The sequence below is a fragment of the Pleurodeles waltl genome, chromosome 7 (assembly GCF_031143425.1).
Source record: "Pleurodeles waltl isolate 20211129_DDA chromosome 7, aPleWal1.hap1.20221129, whole genome shotgun sequence".
In the NCBI taxonomy this organism is placed as follows: Eukaryota; Metazoa; Chordata; class Amphibia; order Caudata; family Salamandridae; genus Pleurodeles; species Pleurodeles waltl.
In genome coordinates, this window is record NC_090446.1 from 102839165 (window position 1) to 102857540 (window position 18376).

Sequence of the window (18376 nt, forward strand, 5' to 3'; positions counted from 1 at the left end):
CTCAAATTCTAAGGAGTAAAGCTGTAGTATTGTGCCACGAGGATCATGCGGGGTAGACTGCCTTTTACCAAGGATACCCAGGGTTGGATGGAAAAATACAAACAAGTTCATTGGTCATCAGAAATTGTAAGACAGGGTTTCAAGGATGTACAAGACAAGTATAAAACGGATTGTGATAGTAAGTCAGGTGCGAAGGAGGTGAGGATACAAGTGGAGGATATGGTATAAGTGAAGGGACGAGGGAAATGAAGGAAGGAGAGTCCGTATTTAAGCCCTTGGAAGGTAGAAGTAGTATTTATGAATCCAGCCAGCTTGAGTCCTGGAAGGGTGCGGCATGCGATACGGATGGCCATGTGCAACAAAGTTGTGGAAGTGCAAGGAACTGGAAAAAAGAATGGCTGGAGGAAGAGGGATAGCGGGATGGTAACGAGAGGGAGGATTGAAAGGGAAGGAGTAAATGATGGTGATGGGAGGGTGCAAAAGGACACTGAAGGTGATCAGGAAATAACAGAAGCAGGAGAGTGCAAGTGGGAAACACTGAGCAAAAGTGGAAGTGTTAAAAAGAAACCTGCACATTTGAGAGTGCACTACGGGAGCATCAAAGCAATGTTTTTTCCAGAATTACTTGATGTATTAAATTTTGTTATGTATGCTTTTGATAAAGGGGGGCGTTTTGTTGTTTCATTTCTTGAAAGGGTAGGTTTTATTGATTTAATTAGGGTAGATGCATTTAATTATTCTGCATTGAAATGTATTAGGAAGTGTTATTGTCATATTTATGTTATGTAACTAATATTTTGGAATTGCTAAATGTTGGGGGATGGGTTGCGCCACTAGATTCTTGACTCGAGCGCGAGTCAAGAATCCAAGTTGGAATGTGGGTTCGGAATGACGTCAGATGAAGACGGATTAAGTGAAGATTGACTGAGTTCAGAGAGACTCCCGTGCGGGGCCGTGACAGAGGTGTTTACGGTTTACAGTGTTTGGTGAGGCGTTTTACTTCGCAACAACTTCCATATTATTTCTCTCCACAAAACAAAGGCCTTTGAAATGCAGCCGAGTCCCGCTGGCGGTTTACACTTTCTCAAGCACCGCATTCCTCACCTTTTGTGGTTTAAAACACTAAATGGAGCAGTTGGTGTGTAAAATGCAGTCAAAGGAATTTCCCACGTACGTTCTCTGACAGTGAAAGACTTGAGTTCCTGGTAACAAGCGTGAAAGGGAATCTGTAATCTGACCTAAGGCCTCGGATTTGGGACTCACTACCAGACGGTGTTTAACAATTATTAACGCGTTAGTAAAGGCTTGGTAAAGCGGTAAAAGCATATTTATTCAACGTTCAGGCCTGCCTCGCACGCCCTCTTGTTGATATGCAAAGCCACAGATGTTATTCAGAGTTTCAAGATGTGTTAAACTTCTAGAGGCAAATGAGTTTGTAAATAAATTAATTTGTTTATAAAATAAGACGTCGAGCCCGCAGCTAGGACGGCGCGCGCTGCTTGGGAACACCTGTATTTCCAGTAAGACACCTTCCTTGGGTGAGAAGGGAACTCTACGCTTCGCCCAAAAGCCTGAGGGTGATTCGGCGCCTAGTAAGCACAGTAGACCAACATTCACGCGCCCAAGGACGGCTCGCGCTCAGTGCAAACATGCTGGGTTCACGGGTCTAGGGAGGATTGGGTAACCGTTTTAGCTGGTCCGTTCCCATCTCTTCCCTGGAGGGACGTCAGCCATCCCTCAGGGGTGTAGCATGGTCAGTAAGATTGGGGTAGCGAGTGTGAGCTTCAGATTTTCCGACAATCACGCTGGCACATAAAGTTAAAATACATTATACGACAATCAGGGTGCACAAGAGGGGCTTAAGGAGCAGTGGAAAGGTAGAGGAATGCAAATTGGCAGAGAAAATAAGTGAGAAAAAAAAAAAAAAAAAAAAAAATTTGTAAAATGACCAAAAATATTCCTGGTGAAATCAGACAGACACCTCAACTGTACCAGTCTGAAAGCACCTGCACCCAACTATTTATCACAAAATATTTTTTTTAAGGCGGTACAATACCCCCCAACCCCACCTCCGAAGCAGCGCCATTGTCAATCTACCTCGTCCATTACTTCTCCCCCCCCATACCAGTGACGTCAGCCACCCTTACCTGCCCCAACAGTCGACAATGTGCATTAAAAAAAAGCATGGAAACTCTTTGACGCTATGATTTGTGAGTGTGCGCGAGTTGTGATCTGTGTATTTTTAGTGCTACAAAGGTCATAACCTGTGACAGAAAGCACTGTAAATATGTAAATAATTATTTTAAGCTTGCATTACACTCAGTATAAGATAAGACTGCTACAAAAAGGTTTAAGATAAAATGGTGCTTCCAAAATATGGATTTTAGTAATACCCAGAGTGTAAGTAATGCAATTTTTTTTTTACATTACTGTCTCTTCAACACCTCCAGGAGTAGTACTAAGAGCTATATTAATACAATTATGATTACAAGTACAATCTTCATGGCTCAGTTGTTAACTCTTTGCACAACCACTCAAAAAGAATAAATCTTCGTCATCACATAGCTTCAAGTGATTCGATCAAGCAAAGCCAGTACGGCTCCCTTGCATCTTTTACATTTGCAGATTACCCTTTATATGTGAAGAGTAACTGGTAGGGCACATTTGCATTTCTTTCAGACAAGCAGGCACCCTGGCAGGAAGGCATGTTTACCTGTCTGCCCAGCTTCAGTTCACAGCAAAGGAGACTCACTGAATGACACTTCAGCGGAAGCATGTCAGCTATCAGAATTAACCATCAGGAAGGTTGTCTTTTTACAAAAAGTAGCAGAATGGTTTTTCATAAATCAAAAAAAAGTGTGGGCACGCCATGCCCCTGCGATCCGCCCACTTCGACCTATGTGCCCCAGTACGCCCTCCCTCATAAAGTGAGATCAGCCATCCTTACTTTGGCCAAGAACTCCTCATCCCCACACAAATGAAGTCAGTCTTCCTTATTTGACCAGTAAATTCTCCTCCCCACACAAGTGACGTCAGCCATCCTTACCTGGCCCAGAACGTCCCCCAGCCGGACGTGGTCCAATACTTCCTCCTCCGCACAGAACAGACTTTACGTCAGACGCCCTTACCAGGCCAGCTGTCCTCTTCCCCACACAAGTGACATCAAGCCTCCTGCCCCCCCTACACAGAAGTGACGTCATCAATCCTTACCTGGTCCAGTAAGGACCCGCGTTGTCGCTTCTCTTCTCCCCCAGGTAGGTTGTCGGACCGGCTTCCGGTTGTTGGTGCGGGAGTAGAGGGGGCAGCAGGTCAGCAGTGAAGCCATTCTGTAAACATTGAGGGGTGGCCATTCACAGGACCCGAGGGGGTGTGGGGTGGCCGCCGGCGCTTCCTCGGTGGCGTGACCTGAAGTGGAAAGAGCACGAGTGATTATTCAGGGGTGTCAATATCGTGGTGTGGGGGAGACACTGCTCTTAGAGGATAAAGTGAGGGGGGTGGAAATAAAGACGTACAAGTCAGTTTCTGCAGGAAAGAGCAGAGCATTTCTTGCAGGGGAGTGTAGTCCCTCGGCAGCATCACTCATGAGAAAAGCTTAAGTGGTCCCTCTGAGATTGAGGGAAACGGCTGCAGTTTCTCACGTGGAGCCTCCGATGGGGGGGGGGGGGGGGGAGTGGAGGGTATTAGTCAAAGGGCATCTTGTGATTCCGCGGGGGAACCCATGTGATTCCTCCGGGGAGTCTATCTGACCCAGCGTGATGCCGGACTCCTTGGGAGGGGGGGGGGCGCCTGTGGCTCCTCAGAGGGGTCAGTCTACCTCATACATCCCACGCAGCGCTGCGGTTCCAGCTGGAGGGGGTTGGGGGGCTATCACCTTTATAACGTTTCCACTCTCCCCCCTGGCGCTGCTCACGTGGAGAATAAATTGTCGGGGCTTCTACCTGCGCCTCCCCCTTCCACAGATGTCGCTCCCGAGGTTGGTCCTTTGAGGGGTCTGGGGGTGGGGTTAGTTTGCACAGCCCCCAGGGACGGGAACCCGCCCCAGCTACCTGCCCGCCCCCTCCGCTGCTGCTCCGGGCTTGTTGCTGTTGAAGTGAACAGTTTCCACGTGTCACTTTCAGACCCGCACACTTCCTGCAGCCTCCGAGCCAGGAAGTGAGGAGAGGCCGAGCCTCGCAGCATCCCTCCCCGCGCCAGGCATCCGGGCCCCCGCCTGCAGACACGGCCGCCCGTGCCCTGTGATGCCTCAGCCCCCAGGGACGCCCAGCTCCCGTTGCTGACGTTTCATCGAAGTTATAACCCACACGATGTGGGCTCCGCCCATGGCTACTCCCACACGCCACAGGTTCAGTATTTAGTCTGCCCCCTCCCCTGCAGAAGCCATGACTCTGCCCACCCCTCCCTTTACCGAACGCTGATTTTAGCCCCAAAGTCGATTAGTCCCATATCCCAATGCTTCCTGGCAACAACTCCAGAGCGCTGTTCGCCCCCTAAGCACTGCACTGACTCCCCAGGGCAGAGATGTCGTGCCCCCAAGCCCCAATGTCATGCCATGTACAGGTATTTACCCCCACACTAACTTTAATCCCACCCAAAGCGTGTATCTGCCCTGCTCCCCCGTCTCCTAAGGGTTAAGGGTACCAGGTGACTGCGAATCTTCAGAGACACTTTTCCAAACCTGGAATTTCCTCTTACGATATATTGCAATCTGGGAGTTGTAGTCATGGGTATATTCTCTTGGAAATAACGATTTGTGGAAAAAAAGCTCTAAATTGGAGCATGATGTCCCTGATGGCATGGCGCCACCTGGGAAGCTGACGGAGGTTGTGCACCACCGATGCCCAGGGCTGACTGGTCTCTCTCACTGTGCAGATACAGTGTATTCTCCGCAGCCTTTGGGGAGTGCGGTTCCTGTCTGTACCCAATATTCTTCAGTTAGAAGTGTAGCAGGTCTGCAGAGAATTGCTAGAAAGCTTTGCAGCCCCTCTACAGACTGCTGGCACTTAAAACAAGTAAAAGTGCAGCAGCCCTCCTGAAAAGTGCCAGTAATAATTCCTTAAAAGTATAGCCACAGGCCAAGCCCCCCCAACAAAAAAAAAATATGTGCAACTAGTGAAACCACTGCAGCCAGGCTGACAAGAGCTGCTGTTGTCTCACCTTTCAGCAAAATAAAACACACAGAATACAAACACGTGTCGTGTCACAGTCTCAGCTGCAGGAATCGTGTCATTTCCTAGGCTGTGTGCAAGTTCTTGTTGTTTGACGTGCAGTCTCTTGTGGGGGCATGCATAGAGACATTTTGCTGCACATTCTGCTGTTTCTGGTGGCTGTCTGACATCTATTTTCTTCTCTGTTACATGAATAAATACTTCACTTTTCCCACAGATTGAGGAAGTAAATATCACGCCTTTCTTTGTACGCAAGGCAGTATAGAAAGAAAGTGTCCCCTGCCACTGCCAGGGAGCCCTGATGGCAGATGCTGTCTCTTTCTAGGCTTGTGCTTTTATCTGTCTCGACCGGCCTCTGTCCCCAGCATGTGGCCTTCCAGTCTGTTTTGGAGTGAACCTTTCTGCTGTAGGTTTTTATTGTTTTCTGAGTTCAGCGTTTTGTGAAAGTGATTTTTAACACTTTGGCTTGCTGTGTGGTACCAGGGGCCATATGTACGAACACATTTTACCATAGACACAGAATGGGTAAAACCCTTTGCTACATCTGGCCCCAAGTAACTCACCACTGTACTGTGCTTCTTTCAAGGGGCCACTTAGAATACAGAAAAAAACACCTCTTTGCCCATTCCTGGATCTCTAACCATCACCATAGCTGCCAGGTTTCCCAGGTTCGGGTACGATATGACCCTCCAGTCCAGGTTTTTTCCTTTGAATTCTATTAGTTGCAGTCCTGTTTTATAATGTAATAAACAAGACTACAAGTCCCAGAATTCAAGCAGAAATCCTGGACCAAAGTAGCACATCACACACGGACCAGGGAAACTTAGCAGGCCTGCATCACCAACAGTAGGTATCCTAGAATGTTCTTTGGCTTGATGATGTCAGTGTCGGTTTTGAGATGTACTGTAACATCATCTACCAGAAAGCTACTTTAATGCTTTCTTTACGAGATAGGGCAATTCCACCTCCTGTCGGTTGCTGCCTATGTTAACTCTCTGAGAGGAAGCCCCCAAGGAGGATGGTAGGGTTCAAACCAGTATCCCAGTGATCATTTTGAAGAGTTTGCTATTAGGTTTCCATCTCCTTGCAGTTTGGATGGCGTTTTTTCACTTTCTTTGATTTGGCTCCAAAATTTAGAGATGCGCCATTGGGTATTCAGAAGCCACCAGGATTTAGAGATGCACTTTTTGGTATTCAGAAGCCCCCAGAATTTAGAGATGTGCCTTGGGGTATTAAGAAGGCCAGAGAATCTTTCCAGTTTATCTCTTCACCAATAATTTGGGCAGTTCCTGAGCACTCACAACACTTCTTTGGAGAGGTGGAGGAGCAGGGCTCGCTGGGAGTCTTCTCCCATTGTGCACAACCCTTCTTAGATCGACGCATACCAAATAGCTACGCTGTCTGGTTTGCTAAAGACATCTTGGGGACAATCAGAAAGCTTCCCTGGGAATACATTACACCCGTTGCTTACCATAGGCTTTCTGGTTTGTAACTCACATTTTCTGGCTTTATTTGTTTTAGGCTGTCTGAAGTGAGTTTGCCCCTCCCAAGGAGTAATGGCGTTTCACACCACTCCCTTGTATTCTTCAACAAGTGCTTCTTTCTGTAAACAGGCCTGTAAATCTTTTCTTATCTTGCCATACTTGCTGTGCATTCAAAGACAGAAGTCAAATATCAGGCTCCGTCTGCGGAGAGCACTTGGTGTTTACTTTTCTTTCGCTGACTTTAAAGTGAGATGATTCATGTGACAATCTTGCTGGATACTGGGGTAGGAAAGGAGTGTTTTTTAACACACAACAACTTTTGAATTAACTGTGCAAGTAGTTCAGAATATATCAGAATTAGGAAAGCAAATTTTTTGTAAATTCTGAAGTCTGTTGGAAAGAAATACTTTAATATGTTCAAAACAAATCAATGCACCAGGTGATGCCATTTCCACACATTATCCTTAGTGCATTGAATAGATTTATTAGTTAAATTGTATGTCTCTTGGAATGACAAAGTGTTGTCTGTAAGGACAATGTCCCACCACACCATGCATACTCCACTGTACGCACCTCAACTCTGTTTTGCACTCTACTTTGCACCACTCTATGCCACTATTATCTGCACCTCTCTACCCCACTGCACATGTCGCTGCACTTTACATCGCTCTACTCTACACCACTCCAGTCTAGGCCGCTCCAGTCTACCCTGCATAATTCCACTCTGAACCACTCCACTCTATGCCACTCTGCAGCACTGCACTCTACTCTACTGCACTCTATTCCAATGCACTCTACTCTGAAACACTCAGCTCTGCACCACTGCACCCTATTGCACTGCCCACCACTCTAATCTACTCTGCACCACTTCCCTCTATACCACTGGACTCTCACCACTTTACTCTACACCATTACATTCTATGTCATTGTACTCTGCACTGCACTCTACGCTGCTCTACTCTCCACCACTCCAGCCCGCTCCAATCTACATCGCCACTCTGCCATACTGCACTCTACTCCACAGCACTCAATTCCAATGCACTCTCCTCTGTAACGCACAACTTTACACCACTGCTCCATAGTTCAATCCACTGTACGCCACTCTAATCTACTCTGCACCCGTGCACTCTATGCCATTGCACTCTACACCACTTTATTCTACACCATTACACTCCACTCCTCTGCACTCTACCCTGCGCCACTCCACTCTACACCACTCCACTCTACTCTGAAACAAACTACTCTGTTACTGCAGTCTATTCAACTCTACTGCACTCTGCACCACTATATGCCACTGCACTCTATACATGCTACTCTTCACAGCTGCACTCTATATCACTACACTCTACGTTTCTGCACCACTGTACTCTACACCATTGCAATCTACACCAATGTACTCTACACCACTGCACTGTACAAGGCTCTAATCTGCAACATTGCAATCTCCGCCACTCTACTCTGCATCCCTGGACTCTAGGCAACTCTATTCTGCATCACTGCACTCTACACTACTGCACTCTATGCCACTCTAGTCTGCACCACTCCACTCTGCACTATTCACCACTCTAATCTCTGCCACTGCATTGTACGCTGTTGAATTCTATGCCGCTGCACTCTATGCCACTATACTCTGCAACTCTTTATGCTAGTGCACTCTACTCCAGTCCACTCTACATCACTCCACTGCACTCTACTCTGCGGCAATCCACTGCACTCCAGGCCACTACAGTCTGTGGCACTATATTCTACTCTGCACTGCTGTACACCACTGTAATCTACACTAGGGCACTACAGTATATTCGACTCTGCATCACTCTATGCCATTGTACTCTGCACCACTGTACTCTGTGCCACTGCACTCAATTGCATTCTTCTCTGCACCAAGCTACTCTGCCCACTCTATTGTGCACAACTCTACGCTACACCCTTGCACTCTACTATGCAATACCATAATCTACAACACTGCATTCTGCCACACTGCAATGTACACTGCTGAATTCTATGCCATTGCACTCTACGCCACTATACTCTGCAACCCTCTACCCCAATGTACTCTACTCTACTCCTCTCTGCTCTACACCACTCTACATGACTCCACTCTATGCCACTCCAATACATGTCACTAACTTTTAGCCATGCTCAACAGCAGCCACGCTGGTGTAGAGCATGGTTAAAACACATTGGCAATGCGTATAGCTCTTGCAAAGGCAAGACTTTTGGCTTTGCTGATGATTGTTTTTTAAAGTTAGGACCCAGACTTTCCTCTCATACAGTAAGATTGGATGCTGTCATAGATTACAAGCAAAGCATGCATTTAGGAAACAATTTTTACTTTTTCTTCAAGCATAGTTATTGCCGATTGAAAGCTTCCAGATGCACTTATTCTGAGCCCCAGGTAAGTGTAGTCTTCTGCGTGCTCCACCGCTGCACAATCCAGTAGAAATGTAGCTCTTAGCTGGCCTATATTGTTTTTGCAAAACTATAATTGTAGTTTTACTGCCACGGCCCATGACTTGCAGCTCTCTTACAGTAGCTTCAGAGGGCCCTGGAGATCCCAGGTGCTGCTGTACTGAGTCAGTCAAATAACAGGTTTTGTCGTTCTGAGCCACTAAGCAGGTGACTTTTCTAGCTCTGCTTAAGCCATTCATACGGGGTTTGAGCAAATCAGAACTGTACCTTGGCCTGACTGCTCTTGGCTGGCTCTTGGCCCAGTGTGCCTGCTGTTTACCTCCAATTTACAACACGTCGAGGCAGAAATAGGTTTTATTATGCTGTAATTCCGGCCTACAGCAGTTTAATGTTTAATCCTGCCTTCCCACTGAGACAAATGTTTTTCTGAAGTCAACAAACCTAGTAATTGTTCTTCCCTTGGTTTTATTTACCACTTTCTTGATGATCAGTCTAGTTTTTAGTTAATTATGTTATCTAACTTCTAGGTGCAGTGTTATTATTACATAGCAGCCCCAGGATGTGTTTGTTTATAGGGCCGCAACAACTGCATTTGTGCCACTGTTTACCGCCATTCTCCTGTTGTTGTTCGCAATGAGAGCATCCCTATATTTATAAGGCCATACTTTCCCCATCTGTCAGTCAATATGTCTGGGAAGTGCCCAGAGTGAAGTATGAGACTGAGATGTTTCACTAGTACTTTTTAGACAGTGCTTAATTTGAGCCAGTGGTTTCCGGTGCGGGGCACCTGCACTTACTTGTGAGGGTCGCCACTTATTTTTCCGCTTCAGCATTTACTGCGAGCAAAAGACTCATATGGGAAAGACAGAGGAAGAGAAAATTAAGTATTGTTTTTAGGTCGAGCGCGCAGGCGCTCTGACGTGTTGTAATCTATCTGTGGGCTTTTAACCAGGCCCACTGCCCGCCCATTTCTATCACGCGTTCATGGGCTTGCCTTTCAAAACTCCTTTGCTATCATTGATAAATGCTTTATGTTTGTCCCTCCTTGGGGCAGTTTTGTTACTGCCTTGGCCATCGACCTGGTTGCATTGACAACTGCATGTTTGTCGATACGTTTGACTGCGAGCAAACTTCTTTTTCCTTTTGTATTTCTCGTTCGCTCTCACGCTCATGGCAGCCGTGGCATTTTGAATCCGCTCACCTATGTCAACTGTTTTACTTTTCATTTTCAATGTATGTGGGAAGAAAAGTCCAATTAGGAATTTACAACGCTAATAGCTCTAACTCGAGCAAACGCAAGAACCATTGCATTGCAAATACTTGTTGTGTTTGGCTACCAAGTATTCCAGGATCTCGTTTACTAATTTGAGCTACAGAATTTATTTGGATTTTACTTTCAAATGCTTCCTTTTGAAATTCCTTTTGTGTCAGTGAGCTGCAGGGCAGGTGTGATTCTGACTGCTGGTGGCTACTGATTTTTCAATATTTGCAAGTTTGCATTAGGTTTATCTGCTGTCATACCGGTTTTAAACTTCCCCCACAATTAAAAATGAGTGTTGCTGTCCATAGTAGAATCTACCCGAACAAGATTTTTTTCTTTCTTGGAGACTGTTTTATATAACCTGATCAATCTCAGGCTGGGCCAGAAAATAGGCCTGGGCGCCACAATGAAATGACCCTCATTAGCGAATCAAGTAGCTAAAAAAATGAAATGGTCCACATTCCGCAAACCGGGGCAGTTTTGATCTTGGAAATACACGCATTAGAGGTGTTTTCAAAGGTATGGGAGGCTGCAGGCATCTATGCTTCCTGCAGGCGATTTGTGTGGTTATATCAGAGAAATAAGCGAGTTATAAAAACTGGCCCATCAGACCATAACACAGGCCCAGAAATGGCCAAAGAAAAACACGCCCCACACACTGACCTGTCAGACCAGCCCATCAGACACTGCCTGAATACACTAAAGGCCAGCCTGGCCCCTTCCTTGAATATGCACTAATATTTTGAGAATAATTACATTTTTTCAGGGTGCTTATGCTTGAAGTTAGATTTTTGCTGCAGTTTTACACAATCGTTTCCAAACCACGCATCTCGTTGGTGGATGCATGTGGGATCTTTTTATCCAGTTGTATACAGTTAGTGGGAGGGTTTCTTTAAATTTCTGATCGTCCTCATTGTATTGTCGCCTTATTGTATATTTTTTTAAGAAGGCACCCGTCTTTCACGACGATTACCCAGGCTAACTAGGAGAATAATTCTCTAGAGCCTTTGAAGACTTTATTCTTGTTCCCCGTTCCACTTCTTATTTTATCCAGCATCCCCCTCTCTCTGTCCACCTTTACCCGTGCCCCTCGCCTCATTACCTCTCTTATCACTGACCACTGGCATAACAAAGGCCCCCGCATCCTCCGCGGGTGGGTAGCCCCGTCTCCATGTGCCACCTCAGCACAATACACTGTGCAGGGGGAGAGGGAGCCCCCTCTAGGTTCTTTGCCAGGGGGGACCCCCTCGAGTTTCGGTACGCCACTGTCACTTACTCCACCACCCACACGCTCCCACCACATATGCACCACCTCAGACCACCTACCGCCCTCTCGCCACCACCTCGACCTCTTTGATTCTGCTCAAGTTCAGTTTTCCAACACTGAGCTGCTGGTTTCTCCTTGCATGGTACACTGCAACTGACTGCACCTCTACTCAGTTCACTCATTCCGTCCAGTCTCATTGCACACAACCTCACCAAGTCTTTCCACCTTCAACTGCTTTTCCCTTATTCCACCAACCTCCTTCCTCCAATTTTTCCTTCACTTTGACCCTGTTTACCAACCGCTTCTACCAAACAGCATCTCTGCCGCCCTTTGCCACCATAAACTACTCCGCTTGCGAATCGCCAACCTGACCCTGGCACCGTCGTCCCATTCAATGTCTCTAAATGAGAAACCCACCACCTACACATGACAGCTGCAACTGGCACCACCATCAGTGCTAAGAAGGCAAGTAACTGGCATATGCCGTGCTATAAAACATTGTGTAATATCACAGACCGCACATATGTGTTACTGTTGTCTAAAATTGTTCACACTCCATTTTTAGGTGTAAAAGCCCTACTGATAAATATTATCTTCATTAAAACACACCAACTATACTAAGAGGGACTATTTCTGTCCCACTGGAGCACAAAAGCCCTGCTTAAAAGTGTTGTGGAGTACTTGACACTTCAGAGTGCCTTTAACACAGGCCATATCCCCAGTGTCGATATATATGTTAGTGTGAATGTCCTATAGAAAGAAAAGATAATTAATTTACATGAAGCCAGATAAACAAGGTGATTTACAAAATACAACAAATTGACTTGGATATGACTCAGGAGAACATTTGTCTTTTAATTATATACTTAGAGTTAATTTTGTTTTGCACATTTTATGGATGACAGTCTATATGAAAGGTACATATTCTACTAATATAAATTATTTCTCAAACTTAGACTTCAGAGATGCATAAATATGTAACATAAAAGAGTTGCAGCAGCGGATCTGCGCCCACCCCGAGTGAGAGCGCAATGTTTTATGTGCTGATGTTTTTAGCCCCAAAACTTCTAATTTAGGATCTCTGATCACAAAACAAGGGTATGCTTACCTGGGTTGGGTGAAAGTTCCTGGAATGTTAGGTTTCAGTGAAGGACTTCTGGGATGTGACGACGTCTATGAGAGATATTTGGGACGCACTTCAGAGGCAAAAGACTGTTTTTTAAAGAGTTGAAGGGTTCCCCTGGTTGCTTTTTTGTCAGTAACGAGATCCCCCTGTTGCCAGTTGTCAATAAATGGCTCCCTGAATTCCTAGGTCTTCTTTGAAAGGTACTCCAGGTTGTTAGCGCTTCACTGGAGTGTTCTCTAGCTTGTAGCTGCGACGGAGGACCCCCAATGTCACCAAGGTAGGGCTCCTTGAGTGTTGTGTTGAAGAGGAGCTCCTAAGTTTGAATTGTTACTGGTTCAGAGCTGCCTTGTTTTGTACCCTTGATAAAGAACTGCATGAGATATAATCATACTGAGTGACTGCCTGAAAGTGTTTCTCATTTCTTAGGCACAAGTCATCTGCCCACCTCCTCTGGAGAATACTTAATTTCCATAGGAGGTGATGACTCTAAGCAAGATACAAACACTTCCCATAGTGACTCATCAGACACGCTGCTTGGTCACATTCCAAAGGCGTGTGCTACGGAAGTCTCTTACATACCAAAACTAAGCCGGGTGACCTGCACTCACCTGTTTGTACGTATGAGCAGACATGATGGGTGAGCTGAGCAGGCTCAAGGCAACAGGCCCAACTCTCCATGCCTGTTTGTCTCCCAAACGGAACAGCACAGCTTGCCTTTGAGCACCTTGAAGGGCCTGTGGTACGTGCGTTGGTATATTCCCGTAATGGTTATTCAATAATCATGGTTCAGGCTCCAGGAGACTATGCATAATCTGGTATCTATTAACATTTTTGGGCATTTTGTCACTTATTGACAATTGGTGTAAGACTTATGCAAGGATATTAACCAGAGCCACTGGAAATATGCGTCAAGAGAGAGCCAAAATATGCAACAGGGTTGAGTAAATCATGTGGCAAGAAAAGGCAAATTATGCAAGATAATGCAGCAATTTTGTAATAGTATTACTTTAAATTTCAACATTTTTCATCTTAGTAACGCTCTGTAGGCATTGGTTACACCTCATTAGTACCCGTTTATCCCCCTAATATAGCAATAAACAACACAGAGGTGATTAGTCCACTGTTTGGCAGCACGTGATGCTGCATTTTTAGTACATTTTGAACCGTTTGAGCTAGGATCAATTCTTTTTTGTTACAATCTGCAGGTTACTCAGCAGATGATGGATTACACGGCAAATCTAGAATTATGCAAAAATTGCCACACAATCACATAATTCGAGTGGCACTGGTGTTAACAGTTATTCGCCGCAGGTCGTCACAAGGATCCATCAAGAATCCTTGCAGATCTTCATCAAAAGTCTTCACAAGTGTTCTCTAAAATTATTGTAGATCTTAATCAAGAATGTTCACTAGTCTTCACCTATGATTTATGCAAGGGTCCATTATAAATGTTCTCATGTCTTTACAAATGGCATTTGTAGGTCTTTATAGATACTCATCAGGAAACCACACCAAAGGACTTCATGGTGTTTACTATGTATCATTCTAAGTCTTTGCCAACGGTCTTAATAGGTCTTCACAAAGAGTCTTTAAGGATTTAAAAATATTTTAGTAATAGTTACTCACTAAGAATTATTGCCGGGCTGCACCAGGAGTCTTCACAAAGGATTCCTAAAGGCTTTTATTAAGACTTCACCAGGAATTATTGCAGGTCTTCCACAGAAATAATTTCACATGTTCACCAAGGATTTCTAAAGGTATTCATTCAAGGTCTTGGGGACTTTTACCAAGATTCATTGTAGGTCATCAAGTGGAATAAAGTAGTGTAGAATGGAGTGGAGTGGCCTGTTGTAGTGTAGACTGCCATGTTGAAGAGTGGAGTACAGTGGAGTGGCTTCAGTGGAGTGGCATAGTGTGGAGTATGTATGGTGTGGCCACTGCCATTACAGACAACATATTTTCAATTGAAATGGCCATTACGTTTGCATCTACAGTTTTACTGATAAAACTATACAACAGAAAACATTAATGTGTGGAATTGACATCACCTAGTGTACTGATTTGTTTTTATCATATTAAAATATTTGTTTGCAACATTTACAAATTACAAATAAAAAGGCGTTGCTCGTTTACGCTTTAATAATTCTGATATATTCTGAAATATTTGCACAGTTCATTTACAGATGTTCAAATTTTGTTGTGTGCTTGAAATTTTTTTTTTCTTTTCCTGTACCGCAAGATTGTCACAAAATCCTCTCATTCTGAAGTAGAAGAAGAAAAGTAAACACCAAGCTCCCTAGGAAGACAGAGTCTGACGTCTGACCTCTGTCTTTGAATGCACAGCAAATGTGACAATATAAGAACAAAATGTAAATACCTGTTTACAGGAAGCGAGGACTAGTGGAAAAATACAAGGAGTTACGGTGAGCAAGTTTTCCTAACTCGGAGGGAGGAAGACATGCTAGACAACCTAAAACACATAAAACCAGCACATAGAAAGACAGATAATGTGAGTTCCAAACCACAAAGTCAGTAGTAAGCAATGGGTGGAATGCATCCTCATGGAAGCTTTCGGAATGCCCAGTCTTTTCGCAACCAGACAGCTGTGCTGACTGGGTAAGCTTCGGGCTAAAAATGGGAGCAGGTGAGCTAACTGACACTCTTGTGAGAGACCAGCACGCAAAGGAATAATTATGTTTCTTTGCAGACCAGCGAACATCTGTTTCCCAGTGGCATGTCAATGATGCCACAGGTCCTCATGCAATAGAAAAAATCGGACCCACTCCCCCAAATCCCGTGTTACATGGTTAATAAAAACCTCTAACTGAGCCAACTTGGGCCCCATACACCCTGGGCCCTGTAGTGTTGTGCTTGCACAACAACCGGGTTACACATTTGGGTGAATGTTATTGTTGGAGCTGTCCCCGCTGTTTTGGTTGAGGTGACATGCGCAGAGGAAAATGGACGTTCAAGAGGCGTGCTGGTTTCCAGTGGACGGCAATGCAGTCATTCCTGTTATCATGTCAATTGTGTTTTTTTTTTTTATGTATTCCGTTTTATGCAGCGCAAACTTGACCGCAAGGCATTACAGCGCTTTACATGAGCACCAGCCACATTACACAAGGTCCAATTATTTATTTAGGCACTAGATTAAGCAATTCGCCCAAATTCGTAGGTTGTTGAGCCAATGGCTGGACTTGAACGTCGTTCCCGCGTTCCAAAGTCAGCCGCATTGGCCCCAAAACCCCACGCGCTCCGTTCTTGTTCCCTGCCCTACACCACAAGCCCCAGTGCCGCTGCACCTGCTGCACTATTGATAGATAGCTCCTGTTGGTTCCGAATCCCATCAGTAGGTTGCAAAGTGGCTGCGTGGGACAGCCCGACAGATTCGACTCAGAACATTATGTTCAAAGCACCTCTGGGGCCACGGAAACATAAACATGACAATCACAGGCCAACCAGTGCCTCCCGGCCCCACCCGCACAGGACCTCATTTGTGTCGATGCTCTGCTGCGACAGTCAAGGGCCCGGAACCTCTCACGTAGGAGCTGGTGCTGTAATGGGGAAGTGGCATTAAATATTAAGACATGCGAGTGACGCAGAACGGAATTATGAAAATAAACAGGCGGGGCCCACTGTCCGCTGAGGAGGCGCGGCGCAGTGCACTGCACTTGAGATAATGGGACTGTTTATCAACTATTAAAGACATTCGGAAGTTGTTTGTCTTTTGCATTTTCTAAATGGGATGTACAAAATATACTTACTATAATAGAGGCTGTCAACCAGCCCTCGTCATCCATTGGCCTGTTTTTGTGTCTTTCACTTTTTTCTTCCAACCCCATAGCATGGGGCAATGGGTCAGCCCACTTTCAAATTCAGTATAGGTAGCTTCACTGTGAGTGAGGGGATTTTGACCTTTCACACGGACACACTCTAAGTAGGCCCTTTCGTTGCCAAGGACTACAATGGGAATGTGTGTATTGTGAGACCGCAAAATACTTTTGCTTTTACCCACGGATGTTTTTATATGAGCAGGGGCCACACAGCTCTTCAAAATATAGTTTTGTAAAAAAACATGACATAACACAAAAAGCACTGAAAGCGCCGAGAGGCTGGTAGTAAACACCAGATCTATTGGCAGTGCAAATGTGTGTTTTCTTCTTGGTGCCTAAGTTATGGATCTCCCATACCCGTTTAGTGGCATAGATCCATCCAGGGGCATCTAGTTCAGTTTGTTGTATTTTAAAATCAGGATTACAAGTCTCGGAATGGAAAGTAAAAACCTGAATTGAATTAGCTACGTATAGGAGGACCTAAAAAAACACCAGGGCTCTGCTATCCAAATTGAACCCCCTTACTGAGAGCAGACAGCTCAGCATTGACTAAAGAAGCTTACCTACACCTCCTCACTGTAGCCCCCAAGCACGGCCAGTGCTCCAGATAACATCAACACATGACTCCATGTAACCAAGCTCCAGTGCTTGAGTCCTGGCCTTTTCATTTACAAATTATTTTTTTCAAATGTGTTAGTTTAATTGGTGCAATTCAAGTAAGCAAGGACTACACGCCCCAGAATCAATTTGATTTTTACACCACACCCCAGTCCAATAATGAGGTGGAACCTGTCACTTCCACTCTGAAACCACATGCTCTTGTTTTCACTATTTTGAGGTGGAGAAGTGTTGTATGTGAAAAGCAAAATACATTTCATTGAACGTGTAGGGAAAATTAACTGCGTGATACCTACCAGCCTTGTAGGAGTTGGGCTGTATGTGGGACAGTTAAGTGTGGTTCTACCCTCGTGCCATGTTGTCAGGACTTAGTTTAGTTAGACAACCTAATGCATCCTGTAAGATTGCTTCCACTGATAGCAATGAATTGTAGTAGACACGGAATCTGGCACCGTGAAGATATGTTGTTAGGTGACAACCATACTTTTAGACACACCCCAGGATATGTATGGAAACCTTGGGAAGGTAATAAGCTGCCTGTTTGGCGAGTATGACTACTGTGCACCTAGTCATAGACCTTGCATACCCCAGGAAGCATCATTCATCCAGTCTTTTTCAGGTCAACAATTTCCGACATCATTCTGGACTTAATGGAATGGCAAACACTGGTGGTGGATTAGTATATCGTGAATCTTAATGCAGTGTTTAATCCCTAATAATCCCTGTTGGGTGTTGTTATGTTGTGAACTCTAGTGTGTTGTTAGCGTAAGCAAGGAACAGGCATTAATGTGGTGTAAACTCACCTGTGAGTTGCCTTATTGAAAACTGTACTTTGGGCATTACTAATTTGTAAAGTCTGCCGCAGTGTTTGAAGACTGTAAAAGCTGTAAGGGCATAAATCCAATATAAACCCTGTTGTGGTGTTAGTCCATTGTAACCCTTGCTGCATTGTTAGTCTATTATAAACTGTGCTGTGGCGTTAGTTTGTTATGAACACGGTTGTTGTGTTGCTGTCAGGGCCGGCTTTAGTTCTGGTGGCGCCCGGTATGACAATGTTTGGTGGCACCCCCAAAGACCACCTCTGCCACGGATCCCCTCACTACCACCCTTTACCAGTACCCCTCAAGTCTCTATAACCACTCTCTCTCAGATAAATTCAATTAGTGTCATAGTGACACTCCTACCAGTGTAGGACGTCGGAGCACTTCACATC

General features: G+C 45.2%; 1 protein-coding gene and 1 long non-coding RNA gene across 7 annotated transcripts in view; one reads left to right on the forward strand and one right to left on the reverse strand.

The window, feature by feature from the left end:
* The window catches only part of SLC17A9 (solute carrier family 17 member 9), a 71395-nt gene extending 67132 nt beyond the window's left edge, over positions 1-4263 (reverse strand). Inside the window, exons 1-2 of one of the 6 annotated variants that reach the window (XM_069243162.1) lie at positions 4047-4263; positions 3211-3405 (exon numbers count right to left, since the gene is read on the reverse strand). In XM_069243162.1, the coding sequence (XP_069099263.1) occupies positions 3211-3350 (140 nt within the window). In that variant the 5' untranslated portion in view covers positions 3351-3405; positions 4047-4263. Of the gene's footprint in view, positions 1-3046; positions 3149-3210; positions 3406-3512; positions 3642-3814; positions 4026-4046 lie in introns of those variants that run through there. The other 5 variants (XM_069243166.1, XM_069243163.1, XM_069243164.1 and 2 more) reach the window with 5 other exon arrangements.
* A 21-nt stretch (positions 4264-4284) lies between these two features.
* The window catches only part of LOC138303771 (uncharacterized), a 46020-nt gene continuing 31928 nt past the window's right edge, over positions 4285-18376 (forward strand). Inside the window, exon 1 of the long non-coding RNA XR_011205444.1 lies at positions 4285-4342. This is a non-coding gene — a long non-coding RNA (uncharacterized lncRNA). The remainder of the gene's footprint in view (positions 4343-18376) is intronic.